At 55.9% G+C, this 13,863-nt stretch overlaps 1 protein-coding gene across 1 annotated transcript in view; it reads left to right on the top strand.

Moving 5' to 3' along the window:
* Nucleotides 1–2,457, top strand: part of agxt2 (alanine--glyoxylate aminotransferase 2) — a 301,925-nt gene extending 299,468 nt beyond the window's left edge. Inside the window, exon 11 of the mRNA XM_087993908.1 lies at nucleotides 2,056–2,457. Within this exon, the coding sequence (XP_087850034.1) occupies nucleotides 2,056–2,169 (114 nt within the window). The 3' untranslated portion in view covers nucleotides 2,170–2,457. The remainder of the gene's footprint in view (nucleotides 1–2,055) is intronic.
* Nucleotides 2,458–13,863: the final 11,406 nt, after the last annotated feature.

Consider the following 13,863-nt stretch of genomic DNA (forward strand, 5'->3'; position numbering starts at 1 on the left):
CCGTATCTTTCCCCGTATCTAACCCTGTATCTAACCCCGTATCTTTCCCCGTATCTATCCCTGTAACTAACCCCGTATCTAACCTTGTATCTAACTCCGTATCTATCCCTATATCTAACCCCGTATCTTTCCCCGTATCTATCCCTGTATCTAACCCCGTATCTATCACTGTATCTAACCCTGTATTTATCCCTGTATCTAACCTCGTATCGATCCCTGTATCTAACCCCGTATCTATCCCTGTATTTAACCCCGTATCTATCCCTGTATCTAATCCCGTATCTATCCCTGTATCTAACCCCGTATCTTTCCGCGTATCTATCCCTGTATCTAAGCCCGTATCTAACCTTGTATCTAACTCCGTATCTATCCCTATATCTAACCCCGTATCTAACCCTGTATCTAACCCCGTATCTATCACTGTATCTAACCCTGTATTTATCCCTGTATCTAACCCCGTATCGATCCCTGTATTTAACCCTGTATCTAACCCCGTATCTATCCCCGTATCTAACCCCGTATCTTTCCCCGTATCTATCCCTGTAACTAACCCCGTATCTAACCTTGTATCTAACTCCGTATCTATCTCTATATCTAACCCCGTATCTTTCCCCGTATCTATCCCTGTATCTAACCCCGTATCTATCACCGTATCTAACCCTGTATTTATCCCTGTATCTAACCCCGTATCGATCCCTGTATCTAACCCCGTATCTATCCCTGTATTTAACCCCGTATCTATCCCTGTATTTAACCCCGTATCTATCCCTGTATCTAATCCCGTATCTATCCCTGTATCTAACCCCGTAAGTTTCCGCGTATCTATCCCTGTATCTAACCCCGTATCTAACCTTGTATCTAACTCCGTATCTATCCCTATATCTAACCCCGTATCTATCACTGTATCTAACCCTGTATTTATCCCTGTATCTAACCCCGTATCGATCCCTGTATTTAACCCTGTATCTAACCCCGTATCTAACACTGTATCTTACCCTGTATCTATCCCTGTATCTAACCCTTTATCTATCCCCGTCCTGGGAGTGTTTGATGGGGACAGTGTAGAGAGAGCTTTACTCTGTATCTAACCCCGTGCTATTCCTGTCCTGGGAGTGTTTGATGGGGACAATGTAGAGAGAGCTTTACTCTGTATCTAACCCCGTGCTGTCCCTGTCCTGGGAGTGTTTGATGGGGGAACAGTGTAGAGGGGGTTTTATGCTGTATATAACCCCGTGCTGTCCCTGTCCTGGGAGTGTTTGATGGGGGACAGTGTAGAGGGAGCTTTACTCTGTATCTAACCACGTGCTGTCCCTGTGCTGGGAGTGTTTGATGGGGGACAGTGTAGAGGGAGTTTTACTCTGTATCTAACCCCGTGCTATCCCTGTCCTGGGAGTGTTTGATGGGGACAGTGTAGAGGGAGTTTTACACTGTATATAACCCCGTGCTGTCCCTGTCCCTGGGAGTGTTTGATGGGGGACAGTGTAGAGGGAGCTTTACTCTGTATCTAACCACGTGCTGTCCCTGTGCTGGGATTTGTTTAATGGAGGTACAGTGTAGAGGGAGTTTTACGCTGTATCTAATCCCGTGCTGTCCCTGTCCCTGGGAGTGTTTGATGGGGATGAGTGTAGAGGGAGTTTTACGCTGTATCTAACCCCGTGCTGTCCCTGTCCCGGGAGTGTTTGATGGGGGACAGTGTAGAGGGAGTTTTACGCTGTATCTAACCCCGTGCTGTCCCTGTCCTGGGAGTGTTTGATGGGGGACAGTGTAGAGGGAGTTTTACTCTGTATCTAACCCCGTGCTATCCCTGTCCTGGGAGTGTTTGATGGGGACAGTGTAGAGGGAGTTTTACACTGTATATAACCCCGTGCTGTCCCTGTCCCTGGGAGTGTTTGATGGGGGACAGTGTAGAGGGAGTTTTACACTGTATCTAACCCCGTGCTGTCCCTGTCCCGGGAGTGTTTGATGGGGGACAGTGTAGAGGGAGTTGTACGCTGTATCTAACCCCGTGCTGTCCCTGTCCTGACTCAGTCTGTTCTATTTGCTTGTTATTCACAGAGTTTCAGGATTAAGCCTCCGATGTGCATCACAAAGGAAGATGTTGATTTTGCTCTGTCTGTCTTTCGAGTTGCTCTACAGAAACAAACCACCCAGAGATTACAGACTCTGTAGCCATGATTAACCCAGGCCTGTGCAGATACACAAAATCAAGACAGCCTCAGTAATAGCAGCCAACCCCACTGCTTTCCTAATGCCTGTCAAACACATCCATTAACTCCCATCATACTGACAGCAGGGCGACCAGAACTGCACAGTGCTGTATTCCAAAACTTACCCATTTGTGTTAAAGGCAACATACCCGTTGATCAGACTCCACTTGTCAACCAATGATCACCTTCCTGTTATGCACCATGAATGTTTGATTCCATGCAGTTATTAAATAAATGTTACGTGTTGTGATGGCTGTCATAGGGTAGTGTGCTGGGAAGCGCTCTGTCTCTCACTGCTTCAGTCCTGATGGTCACTGTCCTGTAGCATTGCTCTGTGGCTGATGCTATCACCAAGAGGCAGACACTGAAAGTAGCTTCAGTGTGTTTCATAGACCACAGACACCAAACTCTCAAAACACAGCACATACCGAGAAAGCTAGAGGACAGTACAATAGCAGAGATCCCGAGGAGCAGCAAAGAGATGAGTTGGCATTTCTGTGGACTGTCCTGATCCTTAACATCATCTCTCTGAAGTTGGAGATAGCACACAGCAAAGTAGCAAGGTGACCTGGGAGGGGAATGCAGGGGTGCTTCACTGTGAACTGGCCATGCTGAGTGAGTGAAGATCAGAGCAGTACGGGAAAGGCACAGCAAGTCAGGCAGCGTTCGAGGAGCAGAGAAACCGATGTTTCGGGCCAAACCCCTTCAGGAATGATATTCCTGACAAAGGGCTTTTACCCGAAATGTTGATTCTCCTGCTCCTCGGATGCTGCCTGACCTGCTGCGCTTTTCCAGCAACACTCTGATCTCCAGCATCTGCAGTTCTCGCTTTCACCTGCGTTGAGCGAGTGAGCAAATGCATAGAGCTGCAGTGTAATGGGGATAAATGTGAGGTTAGCCACTTTGGGAGCAAAGACAGGAGGCAGATTATTATCTCAATGCCGATAGGTTGGTGAAAAAGGGAGTTGCACTAAGACCTGGGTGTCCCTGTACACCAATAGCTCAGAGTGAGTGTGCAGGGGCTGCAGGCATTGAAGAAGGCAAAGGGTATGTTGGTCTTTGTAGCAGTGGGATTCGGTTACAGGAACAGAGGCGTAGGGGGGTATTCGAGTACAGGAACAGGGGCGTAGGGGGGTATTTGAGTACAGGAACAGGGACGTAGGAGGGTATTCGAGTACAGGAACAGGGACGTAGGAGGGTATTTGAGTACAGGAACAGGGGTGTAGGGGGGTATTTGAGTACAGGAACAGGGGCGTAGGGGGGTATTCGAGTACAGGAACAGGGGCGAAGGGGGGTATTCGAGTACAGGAACAGGGGTGTAGGGGGGTATTCGAGTACAGGAACAGGGGCGTAGGGGGGTATTCGAGTACAGGAACAGGGGCGTAGGGGGGTATTCGAGTACAGGAACAGAGGCGTAGGGGGGTATTCGAGTACAGGAACAGGGGCGTAGGGGGGTATTCGAGTACAGGAACAGGGGCGTGGGGGGGTATTCGAGTACAGGAACAGGGGCGTGGGGGGGTATTCGAGTACAGGAACAGGGGCGTAGGGGGGTATTCGAGTACAGGAACAGAGGCGTAGGGGGGTATTCGAGTACAGGAACAGGGGCGTAGGGGGGTATTCGAGTACAGGAACAGAGGCGTAGGGGGGTATTCGAGTACAGGAACAGGGGCGTAGGGGGGTATTCGAGTACAGGAACAGGGGCGTAGGGGGGTATTCGAGTACAGGAACAGGGGCGTGGGGGGTATTAGAGTACAGGAACAGGGGCGTAGGGGGGTATTCGAGTACAGGAACAGGGGCGTGGGGGGTATTCGAGTACAGGAACAGGGGCGTAGGGGGGTATTTGAGTACAGGAACAGGGGCGTAGGGAGGTATTCGAGTACAGGAACAGGGGCGTAGGGGGGTATTCGAGTACTGGAACAGGGGCGTAGGGGGGTATTCGAGTACAGGAACAGGGGCGTAGGGGGGTATTCGAGTACAGGAACAGGGGCGTAGGGGGGTATTCGAGTACTGGAACAGGGGCGTAGGGGGGTATTCGAGTACAGGAACAGGGGCGTAGGGGGGTATTCGAGTACAGGAACAGGGGCGTAGGGGGGTATTTGAGTACAGGAACAGGGGCGTAGGGGGGTATTCGAGTACAGGAACAGGGGCGTAGGGGGGTATTCGAGTACAGGAACAGGGGCGTAGGGGGGTATTTGAGTACAGGAACAGGGACGTAGGGGGGTATTCGAGTACAGGAACAGGGGCGTAGGGGGGTATTTGAGTACAGGAACAGGGGCGTAGGGAGGTATTCGAGTACAGGAACAGGGGCGTAGGGGGGTATTCGAGTACTGGAACAGGGGCGTAGGGGGGTATTCGAGTACAGGAACAGGGGCGTAGGGGGGTATTTGAGTACAGGAACAGGGACGTAGGGGGGTATTTGAGTACAGGAACAGGGGCGTAGGGGGGTATTTGAGTACAGGAACAGGGGCGTAGGGGGGTATTCGAGTACAGGAACAGGGGCGTAGGAGGGTATTCGAGTACAGGAACAGGGGCGTAGGGGTGTATTTGAGTACAGGAACAGGGGTGTAGGGGGGTATTTGAGTACAGGAACAGGGGTGTAGGGGGGTATTTGAGTACAGGAACAGGGGGTAGGGGGGTATTTGAGTACAGGAACAGGGGTGTAGGGGGGTATTTGAGTACAGGAACAGGGACGTAGGAGGGTATTTGAGTACAGGAACAGGGACGTAGGAGGGTATTTGAGTACAGGAACAGGGGTGTAGGGGGGTATTTGAGTACAGGAACAGGGGCGTAGGGGGGTATTCGAGTACAGGAACAGGGGCGTAGGGGGGTATTCGAGTACAGGAACAGCGACGTAGGGGGGTATTCGAGTACTGGAACAGGGGCGTAGGGGGGTATTCGAGTACAGGAACAGGGACGTAGGGGGGTATTCGAGTACTGGAACAGGGGCGTAGGGGGGTATTCGAGTACAGGAACAGGGGCGTAGGGGGGTATTTGAGTACAGGAACAGGGGCGTAGGGGGGTATTTGAGTACAGGAACAGGGGCGTAGGGGGGTATTCGAGTACTGGAACAGGGGCGTAGGGGGGTATTCGAGTACAGGAACAGGGACGTAGGGGGGTATTTGAGTACAGGAACAGGGACGTAGGAGGGTATTTGAGTACAGGAACAGGGGCGTAGGGGGGTATTCGAGTACAGGAACAGGGGCGTAGGGGGGTATTTGAGTACAGGGACGTAGGAGGGTATTTGAGTACAGGAACAGGGACGTAGGGGGGTATTCGAGTACAGGAACAGGGGCGTAGGGGGGTATTTGAGTACAGGAACAGGGACGTAGGGGGGTATTCGAGTACAGGAACAGGGACGTAGGGGGGTATTCGAGTACAGGAACAGTGGCGTAGGGGGGTATTTGAGTACAGGAACAGGGACGTAGGGGGGTATTCGAGTACTGGAACAGGGGCGTAGGCGGGTATTCGAGTACAGGAACAGGGACGTAGGGGGGTATTCGAGTACTGGAACAGGGGCGTAGGGGGGTATTCGAGTACAGGAACAGGGGCGTAGGGGTGTATTCGAGTACAGGAACAGGGACGTAGGGGGGTATTCGAGTACAGGAACAGGGACGTAGGGGGGTATTCGAGTACTGGAACAGGGGCGTAGGGGGGTATTCGAGTACAGGAACAGGGGCGTAGGGGGGTATTTGAGTACAGGAACAGGGACGTAGGAGGGTATTTGAGTACAGGAACAGGGGCGTAGGGGGGTATTCGAGTACAGAAACAGGGGCGTAGGGGGGTATTCGAGTACAGGAACAGGGGCGTAGGAGGGTATTCGAGTACAGGAACAGGGGCGTAGGGGTGTATTTGAGTACAGGAACAGGGGTGTAGGGGGGTATTTGAGTACAGGAACAGGGGTGTAGGGGGGTATTTGAGTACAGGAACAGGGGGTAGGGGGGTATTTGAGTACAGGAACAGGGGTGTAGGGGGGTATTTGAGTACAGGAACAGGGACGTAGGAGGGTATTTGAGTACAGGAACAGGGACGTAGGAGGGTATTTGAGTACAGGAACAGGGGTGTAGGGGGGTATTTGAGTACAGGAACAGGGGCGTAGGGGGGTATTCGAGTACAGGAACAGGGGCGTAGGGGGGTATTTGAGTACAGGAACAGCGACGTAGGGGGGTATTCGAGTACTGGAACAGGGGCGTAGGGGGGTATTCGAGTACAGGAACAGGGACGTAGGGGGGTATTCGAGTACTGGAACAGGGGCGTAGGGGGGTATTCGAGTACAGGAACAGGGGCGTAGGGGGGTATTTGAGTACAGGAACAGGGGCGTAGGGGGGTATTTGAGTACAGGAACAGGGGCGTAGGGGGGTATTTGAGTACAGGAACAGGGGCGTAGGGGGGTATTCGAGTACTGGAACAGGGGCGTAGGGGGGTATTCGAGTACAGGAACAGGGACGTAGGGGGGTATTTGAGTACAGGAACAGGGACGTAGGAGGGTATTTGAGTACAGGAACAGGGGCGTAGGGGGGTATTCGAGTACAGGAACAGGGGCGTAGGGGGGTATTTGAGTACAGGGACGTAGGAGGGTATTTGAGTACAGGAACAGGGACGTAGGGGGGTATTCGAGTACAGGAACAGGGGCGTAGGGGGGTATTCGAGTACAGGAACAGGGGCGTAGGAGGGTATTCGAGTACAGGAACAGGGGCGTAGGGGTGTATTTGAGTACAGGAACAGGGGTGTAGGGGGGTATTTGAGTACAGGAACAGGGGTGTAGGGGGGTATTTGAGTACAGGAACAGGGGGTAGGGGGGTATTTGAGTACAGGAACAGGGGTGTAGGGGGGTATTTGAGTACAGGAACAGGGACGTAGGAGGGTATTTGAGTACAGGAACAGGGACGTAGGAGGGTATTTGAGTACAGGAACAGGGGTGTAGGGGGGTATTTGAGTACAGGAACAGGGGCGTAGGGGGGTATTCGAGTACAGGAACAGGGGCGTAGGGGGGTATTCGAGTACAGGAACAGCGACGTAGGGGGGTATTCGAGTACTGGAACAGGGGCGTAGGGGGGTATTCGAGTACAGGAACAGGGACGTAGGGGGGTATTCGAGTACTGGAACAGGGGCGTAGGGGGGTATTCGAGTACAGGAACAGGGGCGTAGGGGGGTATTTGAGTACAGGAACAGGGGCGTAGGGGGGTATTCGAGTACTGGAACAGGGGCGTAGGGGGGTATTCGAGTACAGGAACAGGGACGTAGGGGGGTATTTGAGTACAGGAACAGGGACGTAGGAGGGTATTTGAGTACAGGAACAGGGGCGTAGGGGGGTATTCGAGTACAGGAACAGGGGCGTAGGGGGGTATTTGAGTACAGGGACGTAGGAGGGTATTTGAGTACAGGAACAGGGACGTAGGGGGGTATTCGAGTACAGGAACAGGGGCGTAGGGGGGTATTTGAGTACAGGAACAGGGACGTAGGGGGGTATTCGAGTACAGGAACAGGGACGTAGGGGGGTATTCGAGTACAGGAACAGTGGCGTAGGGGGGTATTTGAGTACAGGAACAGGGACGTAGGGGGGTATTCGAGTACTGGAACAGGGGCGTAGGCGGGTATTCGAGTACAGGAACAGGGACGTAGGGGGGTATTCGAGTACTGGAACAGGGGCGTAGGGGGGTATTCGAGTACAGGAACAGGGGCGTAGGGGTGTATTCGAGTACAGGAACAGGGACGTAGGGGGGTATTCGAGTACAGGAACAGGGACGTAGGGGGGTATTCGAGTACTGGAACAGGGGCGTAGGGGGGTATTCGAGTACAGGAACAGGGGCGTAGGGGGGTATTTGAGTACAGGAACAGGGACGTAGGAGGGTATTTGAGTACAGGAACAGGGGCGTAGGGGGGTATTTGAGTACAGGAACAGGGGCGTAGGGGGGTATTCGAGTACAGGAACAGGGGCGTAGGAGGGTATTCGAGTACAGGAACAGGGGCGTAGGGGTGTATTTGAGTACAGGAACAGGGGTGTAGGGGGGTATTTGAGTACAGGAACAGGGGTGTAGGGGGGTATTTGAGTACAGGAACAGGGGGTAGGGGGGTATTTGAGTACAGGAACAGGGGTGTAGGGGGGTATTTGAGTACAGGAACAGGGACGTAGGAGGGTATTTGAGTACAGGAACAGGGACGTAGGAGGGTATTTGAGTACAGGAACAGGGGTGTAGGGGGGTATTTGAGTACAGGAACAGGGGCGTAGGGGGGTATTCGAGTACAGGAACAGGGGCGTAGGGGGGTATTTGAGTACAGGAACAGCGACGTAGGGGGGTATTCGAGTACTGGAACAGGGGCGTAGGGGGGTATTCGAGTACAGGAACAGGGACGTAGGGGGGTATTCGAGTACTGGAACAGGGGCGTAGGGGGGTATTCGAGTACAGGAACAGGGGCGTAGGGGGGTATTTGAGTACAGGAACAGGGGCGTAGGGGGGTATTTGAGTACAGGAACAGGGGCGTAGGGGGGTATTTGAGTACAGGAACAGGGGCGTAGGGGGGTATTCGAGTACTGGAACAGGGGCGTAGGGGGGTATTCGAGTACAGGAACAGGGACGTAGGGGGGTATTTGAGTACAGGAACAGGGACGTAGGAGGGTATTTGAGTACAGGAACAGGGGCGTAGGGGGGTATTCGAGTACAGGAACAGGGGCGTAGGGGGGTATTTGAGTACAGGGACGTAGGAGGGTATTTGAGTACAGGAACAGGGACGTAGGGGGGTATTCGAGTACAGGAACAGGGGCGTAGGGGGGTATTTGAGTACAGGAACAGGGACGTAGGGGGGTATTCGAGTACAGGAACAGGGACGTAGGGGGGTATTCGAGTACAGGAACAGGGGCGTAGGGGGGTATTTGAGTACAGGAACAGGGACGTAGGGGGGTATTCGAGTACTGGAACAGGGGCGTAGGCGGGTATTCGAGTACAGGAACAGGGACGTAGGGGGGTATTCGAGTACTGGAACAGGGGCGTAGGGGGGTATTCGAGTACAGGAACAGGGGCGTAGGGGTGTATTCGAGTACAGGAACAGGGACGTAGGGGGGTATTCGAGTACAGGAACAGGGACGTAGGGGGGTATTCGAGTACTGGAACAGGGGCGTAGGGGGGTATTCGAGTACAGGAACAGGGGCGTAGGGGGGTATTTGAGTACAGGAACAGGGACGTAGGAGGGTATTTGAGTACAGGAACAGGGGTGTAGGGGGGTATTTGAGTACAGGAACAGGGGCGTAGGGGGGTATTCGAGTACAGGAACAGGGGCGTAGGGGGGTATTTGAGTACAGGAACAGGGACGTAGGAGGGTATTTGAGTACAGGAACAGGGGTGTAGGGGGGTATTTGAGTACAGGAACAGGGGTGTAGGCGGGTATTTGAGTACAGGAACAGGGGTGTAGGGGGGTATTTGAGTACAGGAACAGGGGCGTAGGGGGGTATTTGAGTACAGGAACAGGGGGTAGGGGGGTATTTGAGTACAGGAACAGGGGTGTAGGGGGGTATTTGAGTACAGGAACAGGGGCGTAGGGGGGTATTTGAGTACAGGAACAGGGGTGTAGGGGGGTATTTGAGTACAGGAACAGGGGCGTAGGGGGGTATTTGAGTACAGGAACAGGGGGTAGGGGGGTATTTGAGTACAGGAACAGGGGTGTAGGGGGGTATTTGAGTACAGGAACAGGGGCGTAGGGGGGTATTTGAGTACAGGAACAGGGGTGTAGGGGGGTATTTGAGTACAGGAACAGGGGCGTAGGGGGGTATTTGAGTACAGGAACAGGGGGTAGGGGGGTATTTGAGTACAGGAACAGGGGTGTAGGGGGGTATTTGAGTACAGGAACAGGGGCGTAGGGGGGTATTTGAGTACAGGAACAGGGGCGTAGGGGGGTATTTGAGTACAGGAACAGGGACGTAGGAGGGTATTTGAGTACAGGAACAGGGGTGTAGGGGGGTATTTGAGTACAGGAACAGGGGCGTAGGGGGGTATTTGAGTACAGGAACAGGGGCGTAGGGGGGTATTTGAGTACAGGAACAGGGGCGTAGGGGGGTATTCGAGTACAGGAACAGGGGCGTAGGGGGGTATTTGAGTACAGGAACAGGGGCGTAGGGGGGTATTCGAGTACAGGAACAGGGACGTAGGGGGGTATTCGAGTACTGGAACAGGGGCGTAGGGGGGTATTTGAGTACAGGAACAGGGGCGTAGGGGGGTATTCGAGTACAGGAACAGGGGCGTAGGGGGGTATTCGAGTACAGGAACAGGGGCGTAGGGGGGTATTCGAGTACAGGAACAGGGGCGTAGGGGGGTATTCGAGTACAGGAACAGGGGCGTAGGGGGGTATTCGAGTACAGGAACAGGGGCGTAGGGGGGTATTTGAGTACAGGAACAGGGGCGTAGGGGGGTATTCGAGTACAGGAACAGGGGCGTAGGGGGGTATTTGAGTACAGGAACAGGGGCGTAGGGGGGTATTTGAGTACAGGAACAGGGGTGTAGGGGGGTATTTGAGTACAGGAACAGGGGCGTAGGGGGGTATTTGAGTACAGGAACAGGGGCGTAGGGGGGTATTTGAGTACAGGAACAGGGGCGTAGGGGGGTATTTGAGTACAGGAACAGGGGTGTAGGGGGGTATTTGAGTACAGGAACAGGGGCGTAGGGGGGTATTTGAGTACAGGAACAGGGGTGTAGGGGGGTATTTGAGTACAGGAACAGGGGCGTAGGGGGGTATTTGAGTACAGGAACAGGGGCGTAGGGGGGTATTTGAGTACAGGAACAGGGGTGTAGGGGGGTATTTGAGTACAGGAACAGGGGCGTAGGGGGGTATTTGAGTACAGGAACAGGGGGTAGCTTGGCTCCAGTCAGTAAATGTTTCCTCTGAACAATAAAGGAGTCCACGTTTTGAGTCAAAGAGGAAGTCAGTGAGATGTGAAGACTCCATCCCTGACATCCCATCCCTGGTCTCGATCAGTTCCATGTTTTACAGCAGCACCTGGGGCTCCTTGTGATGCTGCTGCTCAGGAGCAGCGTGAAACTGAGAGACTCCCAGAGACACCATCCATGGTCAACAAGGGAGACCAGGCCCTGTCCCAGGACAGTACGGGAGACCAGGCCCTGTCCCAGGACAGTACGGGAGACCAGGCCCTGTCCCAGGACAGTACGGGAGACCAGGCCCTGTCCCAGGACAGTACGGGAGACCAGGCCCTGTCCCAGGACAGTACGGGAGACCAGGCCCTGTCCCAGGACAGTACGGGAGACCAGGCCCTGTCCCAGGACAGTACGGGAGACCAGGCCCTGTCCCAGGACAGTAAGGGAGACCAGGCCCTGACCCAGGACAGTACGGGAGACCAGGCCCTGTCCCAGGACAGTACGGGAGACCAGGCCCTGTCCCAGGACAGTACGGGAGACCAGGCCCTGTCCCAGGACAGTACGGGAGACCAGGCCCTGTCCCAGGACAGTACGGGAGACCAGGCCCTGTCCCAGGACAGTAAGGGAGACCAGGCCCTGACCCAGGACAGTACGGGAGACCAGGCCCTGTCCCAGGACAGTACGGGAGACCAGGCCCCTGTCCCAGGACAGTACGGGAGACCAGGCCCTGTCCCAGGACAGTACGGGAGACCAGGCCCTGTCCCAGGACAGTACGGGAGACCAGGCCCTGTCCCAGGACAGTAAGGGAGACCAGGCCCTGTCCCAGGACAGTACGGGAGACCAGGCCCTGTCCCAGGACAGTACGGGAGACCAGGCCCTGTCCCAGGACAGTACGGGAGACCAGGCCCTGTCCCAGGACAGTACGGGAGACCAGGCCCTGTCCCAGGACAGTACGGGAGACCAGGCCCTGACCCAGGACAGTAAGGGAGACCAGGCCCTGTCCCAGGACAGTACGGGAGACCAGGCCCTGTCCCAGGACAGCACAGGAGACCAGGCCCTGTCCCAGGACAGTACGGGAGACCAGGCCCTGACCCAGGACAGCACGGGAGACCAGGCCCTGTCCCAGGACAGTACGGGAGACCAGGCCCTGTCCCAGGACAGTACGGGAGACCAGGCCCTGACCCAGGACAGCACGGGAGACCAGGCCCTGTCCCAGGACAGTACGGGAGACCAGGCCCTGTCCCAGGACAGTACGGGAGACCAGGCCGTGTCCCAGGACAGCACGGGAGACCAGGCCCTGTCCCAGGACAGTACGGGAGACCAGGCCCTGTCCCAGGACAGCACAGGAGACCAGGCCCTGACCCAGGACAGTACGGGAGACCAGGCCCTGACCCAGGACAGTACGGGAGACCAGGCCCTGTCCCAGGACAGTACGGGAGACCAGGCCCTGTCCCAGGACAGTACGGGAGACCAGGCCCTGTCCCAGGACAGTACGGGAGACCAGGGCCCTGTCCCAGGACAGTACGGGAGACCAGGCCCTGACCCAGGACAGTACGGGAGACCAGGCCCTGTCCCAGGACAGCACAGGAGACCAGGCCCTGTCCCAGGACAGCACAGGAGACCAGGCCCTGTCCCAGGACAGTACGGGAGACCAGGCCCTGTCCCAGGACAGCACAGGAGACCAGGGCCCTGTCCCAGGACAGTACGGGAGACCAGGGCCCTGTCCCAGGACAGTACGGGAGACCAGGCCCTGACCCAGGACAGTACGGGAGACCAGGCCCTGTCCCAGGACAGCACAGGAGACCAGGCCCTGTCCCAGGACAGCACAGGAGACCAGGCCCTGTCCCAGGACAGTACGGGAGACCAGGCCCTGTCCCAGGACAGTACGGGAGACCAGGCCCTGACCCAGGACAGCACGGGAGACCAGGCCCTGTCCCAGGACAGTACGGGAGACCAGGCCCTGTCCCAGGACAGTACGGGAGACCAGGCCCTGTCCCAGGACAGCACGGGAGACCAGGCCCTGTCCCAGGACAGTACGGGAGACCAGGCCCTGTCCCAGGACAGCACAGGAGACCAGGCCCTGACCCAGGACAGTACGGGAGACCAGGCCCTGACCCAGGACAGTACGGGAGACCAGGCCCTGTCCCAGGACAGTACGGGAGACCAGGCCCTGTCCCAGGACAGTACGGGAGACCAGGCCCTGTCCCAGGACAGTACGGGAGACCAGGGCCCTGTCCCAGGACAGTACGGGAGACCAGGGCCCTGTCCCAGGACAGTACGGGAGACCAGGCCCTGACCCAGGACAGTACGGGAGACCAGGCCCTGTCCCAGGACAGCACAGGAGACCAGGCCCTGTCCCAGGACAGCACAGGAGACCAGGCCCTGTCCCAGGACAGTACGGGAGACCAGGCCCTGTCCCAGGACAGCACAGGAGACCAGGGCCCTGTCCCAGGACAGTACGGGAGACCAGGGCCCTGTCCCAGGACAGTACGGGAGACCAGGCCCTGACCCAGGACAGTACGGGAGACCAGGCCCTGTCCCAGGACAGCACAGGAGACCAGGCCCTGTCCCAGGACAGCACAGGAGACCAGGCCCTGTCCCAGGACAGTACGGGAGACCAGGCCCTGTCCCAGGACAGCACAGGAGACCAGGCCCTGTCCCAGGACAGCACAGGAGACCAGGCCCTGTCCCAGGACAGCACAGGAGACCAGGCCCTGACCCAGGACAGCAACGATGATGAGCCTCCCTCCTGACCCGAGGCTGTGATATACAATACCCCCTCAGCCATCGTCACTCTG

This window comes from Chiloscyllium plagiosum, unplaced genomic scaffold (assembly GCF_037043375.1).
Source record: "Chiloscyllium plagiosum isolate Xiang-an unplaced genomic scaffold, Cpla_swu_hap1 HiC_scaffold_2, whole genome shotgun sequence".
Taxonomy (NCBI): domain Eukaryota; kingdom Metazoa; phylum Chordata; class Chondrichthyes; order Orectolobiformes; family Hemiscylliidae; genus Chiloscyllium; species Chiloscyllium plagiosum.